This window comes from Myotis myotis, unplaced genomic scaffold (assembly GCF_014108235.1).
Source record: "Myotis myotis isolate mMyoMyo1 unplaced genomic scaffold, mMyoMyo1.p scaffold_m19_p_21, whole genome shotgun sequence".
Taxonomy (NCBI): domain Eukaryota; kingdom Metazoa; phylum Chordata; class Mammalia; order Chiroptera; family Vespertilionidae; genus Myotis; species Myotis myotis.
Window position 1 is genome coordinate 682,889 of NW_023416326.1, and position 18,205 is coordinate 701,093.

Below are 18,205 nucleotides of genomic sequence, written 5' to 3' on the forward strand. Positions count from 1 at the left end.
CCTGCTCTGGGCTGAGATGCCCCCTGACCTCGGGCCAATAGGATGGGACTCTTCTGCACCCAGGGAGGGATAGTCCCTAAAGGAAGTGACAGCCCGGCCGGCGTGGCTCAGTGGTTGAGCATCGACCTGTGAACCAGGAGGTCAGGGTTCGATTCCCGGTCGGGCACAGGCCCGGGTTGTGGGCTCGATCCCCAGCAGGGGGCGTGCAGGAGGCAGCCGGTCCACGATTCTCTCTCCTCACGGATGTTTCTATTGCTCCCTCTCCCTTCCTCTCTGAGATCAATAAAGATACATTTTTTAAAAAATAAAATAAAAAGGTGATAGAGCTCAGCCGGGGTAATAGATGGAAAATGGTAAAGAGATGCAGGGCCATCTCTCTGGCGCTGGCCCCTCACAGTCTGCCCGCCACCTGCTCTGTGGGGGGTCCAGGTCCCCACCACCCAGGTTCTGCCCCGTGAAGCCCAGTCCTCAGGAAATGGGGGTGCAGAGGGGGCAGCGGGAGCTCTGCTCTGTGATGTGCTTCTGAGGAGCCGGCTGGGCCCTGGGACCCTCACCCCCGCTTCCTGCACCCCCAGCCAGACCATCATGATCGCCTGCGTGAGCCCCTCCGACCGGGACTTCATGGAGACACTCAACACCCTCAAATACGCCAACCGGGCCCGGAACATCAAGAACAAGGTGGTGGTGAACCAGGACAAGACCAGCCAGCAGATCAGCGCGCTGCGGGCCGAGATCGCGCGGCTGCAGATGGAGCTCATGGAGTACAAGGCGGTGAGCTCATGCCCGCGGCCTGCGTGGTGCGGATCTCACGACGCCCAGACTCACGTCCGCTGTGCTGACCGGCTGAGGCTCCTAGGCCCAGAATGAGAATCAGGATAGTGGGTAGCACCGCACGAGTCGCCCAGTGTGCAGGGTGGGGTCGGGGCAGGCAGAGGAGAGAGTTGGCCCTACTTCCTCAGGTGGTCAGGGAGGGCTTCATGGAGGAGGAGTCCTTTTCCATGGAGTTTGAAGCACGAGTGAGCTGTCGGCAGAAGCAAGAGGAGCAGGCATTGTGGGATGTGAACGTGTGTCCTGGGGGACGTACCCCGTTCCCTGTGACTAAGGCGGAAGTCACCGGTTAGTGGTCCTGGGCCTGGATCCGGCACACAAGTGGGTTTGGGTTGACATATTTGAAGATGTCACAACGCAGGGCACCACGTTGGCTAGAAGGACTCTGTTGGCCCCAATCCCCCCCAACTCCCTATTGTCTAACACCCAGATGGACCTCCTCACTCACACCAGCTGCCCAGGTCCCCTCGGGTTGGACCCTTGGGTTAGAGTCTGTGGAGACAGGAAGGTGGGCTGTGGCAGGGAAGGTCGAGGTGACCTTGAGGGGAAGCCTGGAACGGCCGGTCACAGACTTTGGGCTTTTCTGTCGCTATAGAAACCGACCGTGTATGGCTTCTGAGCGTGGGAGACAGGAGCTGTGTTCTAGGGACACTGGGCCCTCACTCCCTGGGGCTCTGACTCCCCCCCATCCCCCGCCCGCCCCCCCTCCCAGGGCAAGAGGGTGATCGGGGAGGACGGCAGCGAGGGCTACAGCGACCTGTTCCGGGAGAACGCAATGCTGCAGAAGGAGAACGGCGCCCTGCGCCTGCGGGTGAAGGCCATGCAGGACGCCATCGACGCCATCAACAGCCGCGTCACCCACCTCATGAGCCAGGAGGCCAACCTGCTGCTGGCCAAGGCCGGTGAGTGGGTGCCCGGGCCGGCTGGGCGCACCGAGGCTAGGGCTCCCTCCCCGCCCCTGGCCAGGAGACGGGCGGGCTGGGCCAGCCCAGGAGCTCACAGATCGGTTCATTCATGCATCTTTTTCCACTCAATTTTAGCTTTTTAAAAATATATATATTTTTATTGATTTCAGAGAGGAAGAGAGAGAGAGAGAGAAATGCCAGTGATGAGAGAGAAGCATGGACCGGCTGCCTCCTGCACGCCCCGCCCTGGGGATCGAGCCTGCAACCCGGGCACGTGCCCTGACCGGGAATCGAACCCTGACCTCCTGGGTCATAGCTCGAGGCTCAACCACTGAGCCACGCCAGCCGGGCTTGAAGGTGCTTTTGTTACTTATTCCCCCAGGTGATGGCAACGAGGCCATCGGTGCTCTGATCCAGACCTACATCCGGGAGATTGAGGAGCTGCGGTGAGTGAGCCCGGCACCCCTGGGACCCCCGGGGGCCTTGGCCAGGCGAGGGCGGCCCCCTCACCCCTACCCCCCACCCCCTCCCGCAGGACAAAGCTGCTGGAGAGCGAGGCCATGAACGAGTCCCTGCGTCGCAGCCTCTCCCGGGCCTCGGCGCGGGGCCCCTACTCCCTGGGGGCTTCCCCGGCCGCCCCGGGGCTGGGGGGCAGCCCGGCCAGCGCCATGGAGGAGGCCTCGGAGGTGATCCGCAGGGCCAAGCAGGACCTGGAGCGGCTCAAGAAGAAGGAGGTCCGGCAGCGGAGGAAGAGGCGAGTGAGCGCCCGGGATCTCGCCGGGTGCCCCCCCCCCCCCCCGGTCGCCGTCCGGGGTCCCCTGGGGCCTCTGAGCAGACAGCCCGCCTTTGGGGCACAGCCACCGATTGCTCTTGTCCACCCGGGAGAGGGAGGCGGCCAGTCCCGGTGACTGTGGGCGGGGGGACGAGAAGGGCGGCCACACTCTGCAGAGCAGGAACCTGGTCCTGTCCTGTGAGCTCCGGACTAGACCTGCCCCCCCACCCCCCACACCCCCACACACACCCCCGCCACGTGCTCAGCCAGGTCCAGCCCCCTAACCCCGCCTGCCCTTCTCCCCCCGGGCAGCCCGGAGAAGGAGGCCTTCAAAAAGAGGGCGAAGCTCCAACAGGAAAACAGCGAGGAGACGGATGAGAATGAGGACAACGAGGTGGAGGAGGTGAGCCCGCCCTCCCCACCCCGCCCCTCCCCTCCCCGCCCCTCTCCTCCCCTCCCCTCCCCTCGCACACTCACCCCACTCCCGCCGGGTGGGGCCCCAGCACCTCCTTGTGCACCGCGGGAACAGGGACTGCGCTTGGTCTGCCTCCTGCTCTCTGCTGGGTTGCCATGGTGATCGCCATCCCTCAGTCCCCTCCCTCATCCCAGGCTGCTGGGGGGATGGGAAGCTCCGTTCCAGGATGGAGGTGGGCACAAGGGGCCCCGACAGGGCCTCACCCCCGTTTCCCACCTGCGGGGATGCCTGGACCAGCCTCTGCTTCTGGGTGCCCCTCCCTGAGGCGGGGCCCAGCTTGTGGGGGAGGGACCGCCCGCCCCCCTATATCCCCCTAATGGCGCCTGATGCGCAGGAGGAGGAAGATCCGGATGAGAGTGGCTGCGAGGAGGAGGAGGGGCGCGAGGACGAGGACGAGGACTCGGGCAGCGAGGAGAGCCTGGTGGACTCCGACTCGGACCCCGAGGCGAAGGGTGCGTGGCGTGCGCCTGGGCTGGGGGCCCCCTCAGCCCCCTGCCCGCTCCTCGCCCCGGGGCCCTGGCGCCCACCCTGGCGCCCTGGGTCAGGCCGGTCTCTGCCCGCAGAGGTGAACTTCCAGGCCGATCTGGCCGACCTGACGTGCGAGATCGAGATCAAGCAGAAGCTGATCGACGAGCTGGAGAACAGCCAGCGGCGGCTGCAGACGCTCAAGCACCAGTACGAGGAGAAGCTGATTCTGCTGCAGAACAAGATCCGCGACACGCAGCTGGAGCGCGACCGCGTGCTGCAGAACCTCAGTGAGGCCCCGCCCACCGCCCGCGGCCCCGCCCACTCCCCGCCCCATCTCTGCTGACCATGCCTCTCCTGCTCCCCGGGTCCCGCCCCATACCCCGCCCAGCCCTGCAGGCCCCGCCCCTCCTCCTTCAAGGCCCCGCCCCATCTCTGCGACCCCGCCCCTCCTGCTCGCCGGGTCACGCTCACAGCCCCATCTCCACAGGCCCCGCCCACGGCCACAGCCCCGAGGCCCCGCCCACGGCCACAGCCCCGAGGCCCCGCCCACTCCCCCGCCCCATCTCTGCCGACCACGCCTCTCCAGCTCCCTGGATCCCGCCCACAGACCCAGCCCTGCAGTCCCCGCCCCTCCTGCTTCAAGGCCCCGCCCCAGCTCTGCCGATCCCGCCCCTCCTGCTCCCTGGGTCCCAACCACAGCCCCAACTCCGCAGGCCCCGCCCCCTCCTGCTTTTCAAGCCCCGCCCACACGTGCAGAGAGGGGCGTGGCTTCCCCAAGGCCAGGCAGGCGGGTGGGGACGGATCCTGAGGCCGCCTCTCTCGGGGACCGGCCCGCAGGCACCATGGAGTGCTACACGGAGGAGAAGGCCAACAAGATCAAGGCGGACTACGAGAAGCGGCTGCGGGAGATGCACCGGGACCTGCAGAAGCTGCAGGCTGCCCAGAAGGAGCACGCGCGGCTGCTCAAGAACCAGTCGCGCTACGAGCGGGAGCTGAAGAAGCTGCAGGCCGAGGTGGCGGAGATGAAGAAGGCCAAGGTGGGGCCCAGGGGGCGGGTTGCGGGGTGTCACCTCAGGGCCCACCCACCGCGGTGAGCAGTCATTGCCGTTCCCTCGCCTCCTGCACCCTGACCTGGTCCTGGGGCTGTCCCTAACCCTGACCCCCTCCACCCCCACCCTCCCACTCCCCACCCTCACCCCCACACCCCACACCCTCACCCCCACCCCGGTCAGCATCCCAGCTGTCGGGAGAGAGAGAGTGCTCCGTCCACATCAGGTCCTAGAATAGCGGACCCAGGACGTTGGCTTTGGGGGACGGGGACCAGGGGCCGTGAGCAGGGGGGCCAGGGTTGGACATGGCTGGGCTGGTGGGTGGCCCAGGAGGTGAGGCAGCTCAGCCCCTGCGGGGGGGTGGGGGGCGGACCTCAGGGGCTACCTGGTAGGCTGCCCCGTCCCCCCCACCCCCGGCCCAGCGTCTTCAGTCCCTGCAGCGAGTGGACACCTGCTTAGCCCGGTCCCGGTGCCCCCTCTGCCCGGCCAGGTGGCCCTGATGAAGCAGATGCGGGAGGAGCAGCAGCGGCGGCGGCTGGTGGAGACCAAGAGGAACCGGGAGATCGCGCAGCTCAAGAAGGAGCAGCGGCGACAGGAGGTGAGGGCGCCCTCCCCACCCTCCCACCCCCCAGGGTCCGGGGCCCTGCAGACTTGGGGGGTGGGAGTGGGGAGCTGGAGGGGCGGGGCCGGCAGAGCTGCGGTGGGCAGTGGGCGGGGCCTGGAGCAGGGGGCGGGGCAATGGGCGGGGCCTCGTTGAGGTTCTGCCCCCCGTCACTCTCCAGCAGTGTGTCCAGCCCTGCCTTGTTGTTGGGGGGACAGACCGGAACCCAGGGAGGGGCAGGACTTGCCCGAGGTCACCAGCAAGCAGAGCCCCCAGCCCGGGCCTCCTGGCTCAGGGTGGGGACCAGAGGCCGGGTAGTAGCCCCTTGGGGACAGGGGCCAGCCCCTAGGCCTCAGCCTTCCCCTCTGAGCCGCCAGGCCTCTGCCCACCAGCCCTGAGTGGGGACCCCCGTCTCGCACCCGCAGTTTCAGATCCGAGCTCTGGAGTCCCAGAAGCGACAGCAGGAACTGGTGCTGCGGAGGAAGACCCAGGAGGTGAGGGAGTGCCTCCCCCCCAGGCCGCCCCCTTCGGATTCCGCCCGAGCTGGGAGCCTGGGCCCGGCTCCCTCCTTCCCGGCGGACACAGGCCCGACCTGGGCGGAGGCAGGAGGGCCGGCTGCAGGCTCTGGTCCCTCCTTTCAAAACAAAACAGAACAAGTCTCTTCTGTGTTCATTTCACAACAAACAGAGGCCCCTGGCTCAGTCCCAAGCCCAGGCCGGGGCGGAGGGGCCCCTAGATGCTCCCTCCCTGCCCCTCCCCCGACCTGGGCATTTTCGGGGCTCCGTGTCCCCCGCTCACTGGGACCCTCCTTCCGTGGCCCCCAGGTGTCTGCGCTGAGGCGCCTGGCCAAGCCCATGTCCGAGAGGGTGGCGGGGCGCGTGGTGCCGAAGCCGCCCATGCTGGACTCGGGCGCCGAGGTGTCCGCCAGCACCACCTCGTCGGAGGCCGAGTCGGGGGCCCGCTCCGTGTCCACCATCGTGCGCCAGTGGAACCGGAAGATCAACCACTTCGTGGGGGACCAGTCCGCTGTCCACGGCACCCGGCCTGCCAGGTGGGGGGAGGGGGGGCCCGGGAGAGGCGAGCCCAGGGAAGCAGGGCCCCCCACCCCCACCCCATCCCCGTGGCGCCCCCTGGCTGTCAGCTCCTGGCGTGGGCCCACCCAACCCGCTGGCCTCTGTCTCCAGGAAGAAGTTCCAGAAGAAGGGCGCCGGCCAGAGCTTCAGCAAGGCCGCGCGGCTCAAGTGGCAGTCGCTGGAGCGCAGGGTCATCGACATCGTCATGCAGAGGATGACCCTTGTCAACCTGGAGGCCGACATGGAGCGGCTCATCAAGGTGGGCGCTGTCCCTCCCGGCACCCCTCCCTCCCGCCTGCACCCCTCCTACCTCTGCACCTCTCCCTCCCGCCTGCACCCCTCCTACCTCTGCACCTCTCCCTCCCGCCTGCACCCCTCCTACCTCTGCACCCTCCCTCTCCCTCCCGCCTGCACCCCTCCTACCTCTGCACCCCTCCCTCCCTCTGCACCCCTCCCTCCCTCTGCACCCCTCCCTCCCACCTGCAACCCTCTGCCATCTCCTGTCACTTTAAAATATATATATTTTTTTTTTATTGAGTTCAGAGAGGAAGGGGGAGTGAGAGAGAGTTAGAAACATCCATGATGAGAGAGAATCATGGATCGGCTGCCTCTTGCACGCCTCCTACTGGGGGTCGAGCCCACAACCCGGGCCTGTGCCCTGACCGGGAATCGAACCCTGACCTCCTGGTTCCTAGGTGGATGCTCAACCACTGAGCCACACCGGCCAGGCTGTCCGCTGTCACTTTTGACGGCTCAGGCAGGCTCTTCCGACCTTTCTCGTCCCCCGTCCCCTGATCCTCATGGTAGCTCTCGAATGCAGAAGTGCTGGGGGTCCCCATGAGGCTACGCGGGGGCCGGTGGGGGCAGCTGTGGGCAGGGCTGAACAGCACCCTGAGGCCTTCCCCGACCCCCCCCCCCCCAGAAAAGGGAGGAGCTGTTCCTCCTGCAGGAGGCGCTGCGGCGGAAGCGGGAGCGGCTGCAGGCGGAGAGCCCCGAGGAGAAGGGGCTGCAGGAGCTGGCGGAGGAGATGGAGGCGCTGGCGGCCAACATCGACTACATCAACGACAGCATCTCCGACTGCCAGGCCACCATCGTGCAGCTGGAGGAGACCAAGGTGCGGGGGGCGGCGGGCGGGTGGGGGTGGGGGTGCGGATGCAGGGAGTGGGGTGCGGGGCGGGGCGCAGCCCTGCTGACCCGGGCCCTCTGCCTCCGGCCCCAGGAGGAGCTGGACTCCACGGACACGTCGGTGGTCATCAGCTCCTGCTCCCTGGCCGAAGCCCGCCTCCTGCTGGACAACTTCCTCAAGGCGTCCATCGACAAGGTGGGCCATCGGCCAGGTGGGCGGCCGCGCGCCTCCTGGACGGGACCCCCCCCGCCCCCTCCCACCTGGCTGCTCAGAGCCACGTCCGTCACTCACAGGCTCGGGCAAGCCGCCGCCGCCTCACGCCCAGCCCCGGTTCCGCCCAGGGAACGGGCTGACGACAGACGGACCGAGGCTGTGGCTGGTTCGGCGCTTTAACGAGATGACGCCTGTGAGCAGCTTGGCCCGTTGCCTGGCTCGCAGCAGGGCCTCCCGTAAAGGGGACCCTACGCACCGGCCCAGGCCCGTCCGGAGCAGGGCTGGGCTTGAGTCCGCGGGAGGCGGAGGGCAAGTGTGTGCGCGCGTGTGCTGGGTGGGGCAGCGCGGACGGACGGACGGACGGGCCACATTCCCCCCAGCAGGGTTTATGCTGGGACAGCAGGGTCCCGGGCTGCGGCCTTCGGGGACAGGCACCCCGTGGGGAGCATGCAGTCCAGCTCTGGACAGGGGGGAGCCTGCCCCTCCCCACCCCGGACTCCTCACCCGTCCCTCTTCTTCTTCTTCTTTTTTTAAATATATTTTTATTGATGTCAGAGAGGAAGGGAGAGAGAGATAGAAACGTCCATGCTGAGAGAGAAGCCTGGACCGGCTGCCTCCTGCACGCCCCCCGCTGGGGATGGAGCCCCCAAAAGGCCCCATTTAACCTAATGATTCATGAAAGACAGTCACACTCTGAGGTCCTGTGTGGGGAAAGTCAGGGGGCACAGGGGTGCACCCCAGGTCTGAGCCAGGCACAGGCGACGTCTGGGAGTTATGGGGGGGGCCCTCCAGCGTGTCTCCCTGGGTGGGAGCCGGTGGTGTGAGGGCAGGGGCGGGGGTGCCCCTGGTCCCAGGCCGGGGAGGGTCACCTGGGCCCGCTCCCCGTCCACAGGGGCTGCAGGTGGCCCAGAAGGAGGCCCAGATCCGGCTGCTGGAGGGGCGGCTGAGGCAGACCGACCTCGCGGGCTCCTCCCAGAACCACCTGCTCCTGGACGCCCTGCGGGAGAAGGCGGAGGCGCACCCCGAGCTGCAGGCCCTCATCTACAACGTGCAGCAAGGTATGCGGGGGGCGGGGGGGCGGCCCGGGCCCCAGGGCTCCGACCCAGGGACCCTGGCTTCCCCAGAACTCTGCCCAAACCCATCTGACCCCCCCTCTCCATCACTCCCCCCCCCCCCCAAGAGAACGGCTACGCCAGCACCGATGAGGAGGTGTCGGAGTTCTCCGAGGGCAGGTGAGTCCCAGCTCGGCGCGGACCTGGGGGTGGGGGAGCCACGGGGTCCGGGGCCCAGCCCGAGGGGGGTCCCCAAGCACCAGGGCGCACACGGGCTCTCGGGGTCCTGAACTCCCCCTGCTTCTCCCTTAGCTTCTCCCAGTCGTTCACCATGAAAGGTTCCAGCAGCCACGACGACTTCAAGTTCAAGGTGAGCCCCCTCGGGAGGCCGGCGAGGCCCCTCTACCCTCGCCCCCCAAGCCCGACCCCGTGTTGCTTCCAGTGGGGACGGGTCTAGCCTAGGACGGGAGGGGCGGGCACCCGGGGTGCAGGTGTGTAACCCGGGGCAGCCTGCTCTTTTTGAAGTGGGGGGAGGGAGAGAAATGGAAGGAGCAGCCCGAGTCTGGTGACGTCACCATAACCAAGGGCCCCGCTTCCCGCTTTCAAAACCTCCCTCTTACCCGGCCCAGACCCAAGTCAGCAACTCACCGAACAGATCCTGGTTGTCGTACACGCAGCCCGTCGGCCACCAGCAGGGGCGGCAGTAAGGGCATTTGGGGGCCAGGGAGGGTGCGGCCACGGGTAGGCTTGAACCAAGAAAAGGGATTTTTTTTTTTATTGATTGATTTTTAGAGAGAGGAAGGGAGAGGGAGAGAGAGAGAGAGAGAAACATCAATGATGAGAGGGAATCATGGATCGGCACACCCCCCACTGGGGATGGAGCCCGCAACCTGGGCCTGTGCCCTGAGCAGGAATCGAACCCTGACCTCCTGGTTCCTAGGTCGACGCTCAGCCACTGAGCCACGCCGGCCGGGCACGAACAGGCTTTCTTAAGAGAGACTTGTGCACAGGTTGGGGTACACGTTTGGGGTACACAGTCCACATAAGGGCAGACAATCCATGTCTGTTGCCTTGCATTGGCCAGAAGCCCTGAGAGACGGGCTCAGGGTGATGGCTGGTGCGTCCACCTCCCGGGTTGCTCTGCCTCCGGCCCAGGCCCCACCGTCCGCCCCACCCCCCCGGGACTCCCGGGTCACACCTGCGGGCGCTTCCCTTCCAGGGCGAGCCCAAGCTGTCGGCCCAGATAAAGGCGGCGTCGGCCGAGTGCCTGGGGCCCCCGCTGGACAGCTCCACCAAGAACATCACCAAGTCCCTGGCCTCGCTGGTGGAGATCACGGAGGACGGGGTGGGCTTCTCCGTGCGCGACCCCTACCCCCGCGACAAGGTCTCGCGCACCGTCAGCCTGCCCACCAGAGGCAGCACCTTGTAAGGCGGGCGGCGGGGCGGGCGGGCAGCGGGGGGTGGGCAGGGGTCTGGCCCACCGGGCTCACCCGGACTCACTGGCCTCCCTTCTCCAGCCCCCGGCAGTCCCGAGCCACCGACACGTCCCCTCTGACCCGGAGGAAGTCGTACGACCGCGGGCAGCCCGTCAGGTGAGAGCGGGTCCCGGGCTGGGCACCAGTGTGGCTGCCCATCGGGGCCTGGGCGGCGTGAGTGGCGGCAGCGTCCACGCTACGGATCCTTTCGGGCGCGTTCTAGTCCGGGCCAGTCCCCGCCGTCACCCATCCGCCCCCAGGGTCCCTCCCCCGCCCCGTCCTGCATGGACTCCGGACGCACAACCTCTGTCGGCACCTAGAACCGGGGCCAAGCCCGCAGCTAAAATCGCTGGTGGGTGTGGGTTCCGTGCTGGTGTCTCCATCATTGCCCAAATGTCCTTCAGCCCCTTCTTTTATTTTTAATAGATTTTTATTGATTTCAGAGAGGAAGGGAGAGAAGGAGAGAGAGAAACATCCATGATGAGAAAGAATCAATGACCGGCTGCCTCCTGCACGCCCCACACTGGGGATCGAGCCCGCAGCCCGGGCCTGTGCCCCGACCGGGAATCGAACCGACACCTCCTGGTTCCTAGGTCGATGCTGTAACCACCAGGAACCACCAGCCACATGTGTGTCTGAGGTCGGACGGAGTCAGAATGGGTCCGACACTGACATGCCGCTCTCTGTCCCCGTTTGGCAGGTCCACAGACGTGGGATTCACGCCCCCCTCGTCCCCGCCCACACGGCCACGCAACGATCGCAACGTCTTCTCGCGTCTGACCAGCAATCAGAGCCAGGGCTCCGCGCTGGACAAGTAAGAGCCGGCACTGGGCGGGCTCTTTGAGGGGAGGGAGCCCGCGGACTGGTCGTGGCCGTGGCCGTGGGTGTGGGCGTGGGCGTGGGCGTGGGCGTGGGCGTGGGCAGGGTTGGCACAGCTGGGCAGTCTCCAGACATTCTGTTCCGGCCCCACTCCTGGCATCTCTGTCTTTTCCGTCTTGACCGGGGACCCGTCTATTCCCTGAGGGAGCTGGGACCTCGGGAGCGAGCTAGCAGGGACGGACAGGGGCGCTCAGGCCCCCGCAGGCCCCCAGACGACCCCGAATCCTCCGTGGCTGGTGCCTGGATTCTCGGAAGCCCCTTCCTGCCGCCTCACCAGTCCCCTCTGCTCCCCAAACACTCAGACGGGCCCCGCGCACTGTCCCCTGTCACCTTCCCGTGGCCGGGTCGGCTCACCCCACGGTGCGCCCCCTGCTGGTGTGATGGGGGGTGACAGCCATCCCATGTAGCACCTGCTTTCACCCCAAGGTTTCCCCTGAGCCACAACTCAGCTGTGAGCACGACCTGCCCGCCTCACAGGAGAGGAATGAGGTTCAGGCAGGCCCGCGGGTGTCCGCCTAGGAAGCGCACAGCCGGCCAAGGGCCTGGGGCTGGGACCCAGCTGCCCGTGTCCCTAACGGGGGCTCTGCCCAGGGGCGGGGGGCCTGTGCTCCATGCGCTCCTCTTCACACTCCCTACTGGCCCCGCCCTGGCCCCCGCCAACCAGGGTCCCCTCCCAACCTGGTGCCCCCAACCAAGTGCCCCCAACCAAGTGCCCCCTCCCGCCCGCTTTCACAGTCTCTCGCCATCCCAGCCTGTGGGTCATCTAGACCCCAGTCCATCCAGGGGTCGTCCAGACCTGAGTCCCGCCCGGGGGTTGTCCAGACCCCAGTCCATCCAGGGGTCGTCCAGACCCCAGTCCATCCAGGGGTCGTCCAGACCCCAATCCATCCAGGGGTCGTCCAGACCTGAGTCCCGCCCGGGGGTTGTCCAGACCCCAGTCCATCCAGGGGTCGTCCAGACCCCAGTCCATCCAGGGGTCGTCCAGACCCCAGTCCATCCAGGGGTCATCCAGACCTCAATCCCATCCGGGGGTCCGGGTCTGGGGCTCATGTGAGGTGCACAGCCAGCTCAGGCGGTCCCCTCCCGGGTGGGAGGAGCAGGCAGGCCCCAGCATTGCGGGGGTGCGGGGGCCCCCAGCTTGTGGATGGGGCAGACAACATCCCAGGAGGAGTCTCCCCAGAGTGTGGGGCCGGCGATCCCGCGTCGTCCTCGGGAGGGGGCCCCCCATCCTACCCTGTCAGCTGCGGGCCTCCCCAGCGCCCAGGCCAGCCCGCCCCCCTCCCCCACCCTGCTGTCCCCCGGCGCCTCCCCCCTTTGCCTCTCTCCACTCCCCTCGCCGAGAATAACCGCCCCTGACTGCTGCTCTGCGCCCTGTGTGTGCCCGCCCCGCCCCCCCTAATCCGGCTAACTTTCTGCCCTCCCAGGTCTGATGACAGCGACTCCTCTATGTCCGAGGTCCTGAGGTACACAGACGGCCGCGCACCCCTCCCAGCCCTCTCTCTCTCTCTCTCTCTCTCTCTCTCTCTCTCTCTCTCTCTCTCTCGGCCCCTCCGCCTGCACCCTGTCCTCAGCATGCACCCCTCCTCTCCTCGGCCCCCCAGGCCCCTTCCCGCCCCTGTTTCCTCCTCTCCTGGCGGCTGCCTGGCCTCTGACTGCCCCCCTGACCGACCGGCTGGAGCTGGGGGCTCGCGCGGGGAGGGGCGTGCGGTCGCTTGTCACGGCCTGTCTTCTGCTCCCGTCACCTGGGCCGGGGGGGTGGGGGGGGCATGGGGCCTGGGGGGGCGGGCCGAGCGGGTGTGGATGCCATGCTCGGAAAGTCTGTGGGTCGCTCTGCCTGCGTCGGTGCCGCACACTTAGACCCCAGCTCTGCCCCCACCCCCATCTCCTGGCACAAGGACCCGGAGTGCCGGGGGGCGGGGGGCCCTCACAGCACCCCACACACAGAGCGCGTCCCAGGCCCCAGGGGCCCTGAGCTGAGCTGAGAGCTCTCCCGCCAAGCCCTCCGCTAACCGCCCGCCGTGGCCGCATCCTGTCGTCCTCCCACCCGGGGCCCAGGCATCCCCCCCAGGACGCTGCCAGCCCCTCGAGAGCAGGGTTAGCCCTTTCACCTGCTGCCCACAGCCCTCCGGTCCTTCCCGGCCACAGCTGGGCCCCGGCGAGGGGAGAAGCGGGAGCCAGGACACGCGGGAGGCTGTTGTGCGCGCCCTTGACCGGCACTGGGCCTGTCGGACCCTTGTCGGACCCTTGTCTGACCGCGCCCTTGGGGCTGGGCTGCCTGCGTCCCTGGGGCCATGAGCAGCCTGCGGGAGGGACATGGGTCCTTTCATCCCGTCCTCGGCCACCGCGCCCCGTCGGTCCACACGGCGTTCTCTTTGGGGAAGAGCGAGGACATGTTTTCAGGGGGCCTCGCGCCCAGGGGTCCCTCGTTGAGGAATAAAATCTCCATCCTGAGCCTGCAGGGGCTGGAGGGGGGGGGGGGAGCTCAGACCATCCCCTCCCCCAGCCAGAGCTGAGCTCAGGTCCCTAAAGGGTTGAGCCCTTTGTCAGCGACCCTCACAGGTCCGGCCGTGCTGGTCCCAGGGCCGTGGGTGGGGTGTGCGCCTGTGGGAGTCCCCCTGCGTGGGAGACAGGCCCGGGCGGAGGGAAATGCTGGGACGGGGTGCGGGGCGGCGACCCGGTCTCCCTGGGTCCCCGGAGGCAGCCTGGGGGAGTCGGGGGGTTGCAGGAGCCCCTCCGGCCCCTGGTCTCCGCCTGCCCAGCTGGCGTTTGTTTTTAAATCTATTTTCATTGATTCAGAGAGGAAGGGAGAGGGAGGTAGAAACATCAGTGATGAGAGAGCATCATGGACCGGCTGCCTCCTGCACGCCCCACGCTGGGGATCGAGCCCGCCACCCGGGCCTGTGCCCCGACCGGGACTCCAACCGTGACCTCCTGGTTCATAGGTCGAGGCTCAATCCCCGAGCCACGCCGGCCGGTGGGCCTGGGCGCTCTTATGTCTCAGGATGCGGTCAGGCAGGCGTGGGTGGCAACTGGCCGAGGGCAGGGCTGCGCCTAGACAGGGACGAGACTCGCGGCCGGGCCACGGAAGGCAGGCCCCCCTCCCCCTGCGGGGCTGGCGGCTCTGGAGCCCCCTCGGCCGGGCGCGGGGTCCCCGGCTGACTGACGGCGTCCTCTCTCCCTCTGTCCGAAGGGGGATCATCACTCCGGTCGGAGCAGCCAAGGGCGGGCGGACGGCCCCGCTGCAGTGCGTCTCCATGGCCGAGGGCCACACCAAGCCCATCCTCTGCCTGGACGCCACGGACGAGCTGCTCTTCACCGGCTCCAAAGGTGGGTGTCGCCCCGGCCGGTGTGGGTCAGTGGGTAGAGCGCTGGCCTGTGGACCACAGGGTCCCGGGTTCGATTCCGGTCGAGGGCACATGCCTGGGTTGCAGGCTCAATCCCCAGTAGGGGGTGTGCAGGCAGGAGGCAGCCGATCCATGCTTCTCTCATCATCAAGGTTTCTCTCTCTCTTTCCCTTCCTCTCTGAAATCCATAAAAATGAATTTTTTAAAAAAGATTTCTTTAGAAAAATAAATAAAAGTAGTTCTTAATAATAATAATGATGATGATGATGCCAGCTCTTAGCAGTCAGGGCAGCGGGCATGGACGGCGTCGGGGGGCCTGCCTGACGCCCGGGCCCCCTTCTCTCTGAGTCGTCCCCACCCCAGGGACCTGGCGCCCAGCCCCGGCCTGGGATTCGCTGGCCCTGGCGCTGACGCCTTCCCCTCCCCGCTCTCCCCCCCACCCCCCAGACCGCAGCTGCAAGATGTGGAACCTGGTCACGGGGCAGGAGATCGCCGCCCTGAAGGGCCACCCCAACAACGTGGTCTCCATCAAGTACTGCAGCCACTCGGGGCTGGTCTTCTCCGTGTCCACCTCCTACATCAAGGTGTGGGACATCCGGGACTCGGCCAAGTGCATCCGCACCCTCACGTAGGTGCCCCTCCCTGGGGAGGGGGGAGGGGCAGGGGGTGCTGGCCGCCCGGGGGCCCTACTCAGGACAGCCTGGTCTGAGGGCCTGTCGTCCACCGAGGTGGAGTGGAGCTGAGCTCTGCGTGGGTCTCGGGGGAAGCGGCGGCTCCCGTCCGTCAATCAGGGAGGGCTTCCTGGAGGCAGTGGCTTACGGGCCTGCTGGGAGGGAGGTGAGATGGGTCTGCCGGCCGGTGCGGACGGACCGGTTTCCTCTCTGACCTCGCCTCCCTTCCCTCCCTCCCTCCCGGGCAGGTCCTCAGGTCAGGTGATCTCGGGGGACGCCTGCACAGCCACCTCCACGCGTGCCCTCACCAGCGCGCAGGGCGAGCACCAGATCAACCAGATCGCGCTCAGCCCCTCGGGCACCATGCTGTACGCCGCCTCGGGCAACGCCGTCCGCATCTGGGAGCTCAGCAGGTCCGGGGGGGGCCTGGGGAGATGTGGGGGGGCAGGCTGGGCATGGCCGAGGGAGGGCGCACAAGCCTCAGCTCGGGGTGACCCCCCCCGCAAGGCCAGCTGGATCTCGGAGACCCCCGGGGATGGGCAGCTCCGGAGGGAGGAGAGGCCCCTGGCCGGGTGCATGCCTCCCGGGCCCACCCCCTCCCAGCCCAGGTCCCCCTGACCCCCCTGCCCCTGCCGGGCCCTCCCACAGGTTCCAGCCCATCGGCAAGCTGACCGGCCACATCGGGCCCGTGATGTGCCTGACGGTCACCCAGACGGCCAGCCAGCACGACCTGGTGGTGACCGGCTCCAAGGACCACTACGTGAAGGTGCCCAGGGCACTGCCGTGTCTCCCCCCCACCCCCCCAGCCCCCCACCCCTCCCTCTGCGGCACCGGGACACCCGTGGGAAGAATGCCCTTCCTGGGATGGTTAAACTATATCCACACTAGAGGCCTGTGCACGGAATTCATGCATTCGGGGGGGGGGGGTCCCTCAGCCTGGCCCCCACCCTCGCGGAGCCTGGGAGCCCTCGGGGGATGTTCCATGACGGCTTATGCCCGCTCCTTAGCGCTGCCCGGCTCCTGGCTCAGCAGTGCTCCCCCTGTGGGAGCGCACTGACCACCAGGGGCAGCTCCTGCGTTGAGCATCTACCCCCTGGTGGTCAGTGCGCGTCATAGCGACCGGTCGTTCTGCTATTCGGTCGATTTGCATATTAGCCTTTTATTATATAGGCTATTTTATTGATTTCAGAGGGAGAGGGAGAGAAACAGCAATGATGAGAGAGAATCATGGTTTGGCTGCTTCCTACACACCCCCTACTGGGGATGGGGCCCACAACCCAGGCATGTGCCCTGACCGGGAATTGAACCCGGGACCCTTCAGTCCATGCCGACGCCCTATCCACTGAGCCACACCAGCCAGGGCCACAGTGATGTTGATAGCTCCCTCTCCCCTGCCTTCTTCTCTGAAATCAATAAAAATATGTTTTTAAAAAATAAAGAGAATTTTAGACGGAGGCACCCACCTTTCTCCGTAGCAGCTATGCTGAGCTGGGGGGTCCCCCTGCAGGACTTAAGTTCGTCCCCCCACACCCCGCCCCTGGGAAGGGCCCCTCGCCTGCAGGGGCAGCTCCCGCACCCCTGGGCTGGGCTGCCACCGGAGGCCAGACCTCGGGGTCGCCGGCTCCTGGGCCCGGGGCTGCACCCCAGTGGGCGGCTCTGGGCCAACCCTCCCTCCCCCCGCAGATGTTCGAGCTGGGGGAGTGCGTGGGGGGCACCATCGGGCCCACCCACAACTTCGAGCCCCCACACTACGACGGCATCGAGTGCCTGGCCATCCACGGGGACGTGCTGTTCAGCGGCTCCCGGGACAACGGCATCAAGAAGTGGGACCTGGAGCAGCAGGAGCTCATCCAGGTGTGGCCGGAGGACGGGTGGGGCTCCCCCAGCCCCGGCCAGAGCCCCCCCCTTCCCCTCCCAACCCCCTGCACCTGCCCGCCTCCCCTCTCCTCCCCCAGCCCCAGCCAGAGCCCCCCCTCCCCCCCAACCCCCTGCACCTGCCCGCCTCCCCTCTCCTCCCCCAGCCCTGGGCTTGACGGGGAAGTCCAGCCCTGTCCCCTCTCCCAGAGGATTGATTTCTATATATATATATATTTTTTTTAAATTGATTTCAGAGAGGAAGGGAGAGGGAGAGGGAGGGAGAGAAACATTCATGATGAGAGAGAATCACGGACCGGCTGCCTCCTGCACGCCCTCCACTGGGGATCGAGCCCACACCCCGGGCCTGTGCCCCGACCGGGATTCGAACTATGACCTCTCTGGGCCCAGAAGTCCCGGCTCGGCTGGGGCCCTGGCTCCTGGGGACCCGGGGGGGGGGGGGGGGGCAGCGGGGCAGGCGGCTGCCGGGTGCGGGTCCTGTCCCCGCGTCCCCTGCCGGCCCTCACCGAACGCTCCCCTCCCCCCACCCCAGCAAATCCCCAACGCGCACAAGGACTGGGTGTGCGCCCTGGCCTTCGTGCCCGGCCGGCCCATGCTGCTCAGCGCCTGCCGCGCCGGCCTCATCAAGGTCTGGAACGTGGACAACTTCACGCCCGTCGGCGAGATCAAGGGCCACGACAGCCCCATCAACGCCGCCTGCACCAACAGCAAGCACATCTTCACGGCCTCCAGGTGGGCGGGCGGGCGGTGGGCGGGGTCCCGGTGAGAACCATGGGCTGGGAAGGGGTGCAGGGCGGACCCCCAGGGCCCAGGGGCAGGGCAGCAGGCAGGCGCCGGCCCGGCCAGGCCTTGCCCACCATCCCCAGACCCTACCCCCCACCCCCACTCCCGGCTGCCCTCACACCTGTCCAGGTATCTCCCATCACAGCGCAGCCCACCCGCCCGCCTGACCCAGCTCCGTCCGGTCCAGGGGGCGCTGCTCACAGAGGCCTCTTCTCTCCCTTCTGGCTCCGAACTTGACCTTGACCCTTCTCTCCCCTTCCGCTCCCGTCTTCTCGCTCTGCCTCTCTCCGCCACAGTGACTGCCGGGTCAAGCTGTGGAATTACGTCCCCGGACTCACCCCCTGCCTTCCGCGCCGGGTGCTGGCCATAAAGGGCCGAGCCACCACCCTGCCCTGACCCCGCCTCCTCTCTCCTCCTCCCCCCTGTCTCCCCCTCTCTCCACTTCGATCTGAGCTGCTCTCCACGGTACGAGTCTGTTTTACTCCTCCTGGCTCCATCCAGGTCCCAGGTCCCCCTCCTCCAGCCTCCCTCCCCCAGGCCTCCCCCCCCAGCGCCAGCCTCCCTCCTCCTCCCAGCCCTCCCCTCCTCACCTCCCCCCTCACTCCAGCCTCCACCC

General features: G+C 67.2%; 1 protein-coding gene across 4 annotated transcripts in view; it reads left to right on the forward strand.

Moving 5' to 3' along the window:
* Window positions 1-18,205, forward strand: part of KIF21B (kinesin family member 21B) — a 34,404-nt gene that overhangs the window by 13,630 nt on the left and 2,569 nt on the right. Inside the window, exons 8-35 of one of the 4 annotated variants that reach the window (XR_004975061.1) lie at window positions 576-771; window positions 1,541-1,730; window positions 2,116-2,179; window positions 2,269-2,487; window positions 2,818-2,908; window positions 3,315-3,432; window positions 3,544-3,735; window positions 4,286-4,485; window positions 4,988-5,095; window positions 5,524-5,592; window positions 5,923-6,149; window positions 6,283-6,430; window positions 7,094-7,285; window positions 7,391-7,492; window positions 8,403-8,568; window positions 8,691-8,742; window positions 8,875-8,932; window positions 9,782-9,987; window positions 10,080-10,154; window positions 10,738-10,851; window positions 12,341-12,379; window positions 14,107-14,243; window positions 14,708-14,888; window positions 15,180-15,344; window positions 15,580-15,697; window positions 16,615-16,785; window positions 17,339-17,538; window positions 17,886-18,054. Coding sequence is in view for 2 of the 4 variants with exons in the window: in XM_036355120.1 (XP_036211013.1) it covers window positions 576-771; window positions 1,541-1,730; window positions 2,116-2,179; window positions 2,269-2,487; window positions 2,818-2,908; window positions 3,315-3,432; window positions 3,544-3,735; window positions 4,286-4,485; window positions 4,988-5,095; window positions 5,524-5,592; window positions 5,923-6,149; window positions 6,283-6,430; window positions 7,094-7,285; window positions 7,391-7,492; window positions 8,403-8,568; window positions 8,691-8,742; window positions 8,875-8,932; window positions 9,782-9,987; window positions 10,080-10,154; window positions 10,738-10,851; window positions 12,341-12,379; window positions 14,107-14,243; window positions 14,708-14,888; window positions 15,180-15,344; window positions 15,580-15,697; window positions 16,615-16,785; window positions 17,339-17,538 (3,798 nt within the window). In the remaining 2 variants the exon portion in view is untranslated. The remainder of the gene's footprint in view (window positions 1-575; window positions 772-1,540; window positions 1,731-2,115; window positions 2,180-2,268; window positions 2,488-2,817; window positions 2,909-3,314; window positions 3,433-3,543; window positions 3,736-4,285; window positions 4,486-4,987; window positions 5,096-5,523; window positions 5,593-5,922; window positions 6,150-6,282; window positions 6,431-7,093; window positions 7,286-7,390; window positions 7,493-8,402; window positions 8,569-8,690; window positions 8,743-8,874; window positions 8,933-9,781; window positions 9,988-10,079; window positions 10,155-10,737; window positions 10,852-12,340; window positions 12,380-14,106; window positions 14,244-14,707; window positions 14,889-15,179; window positions 15,345-15,579; window positions 15,698-16,614; window positions 16,786-17,338; window positions 17,539-17,885; window positions 18,055-18,205) is intronic. The other 3 variants (XR_004975062.1, XM_036355120.1, XM_036355121.1) reach the window with 3 other exon arrangements.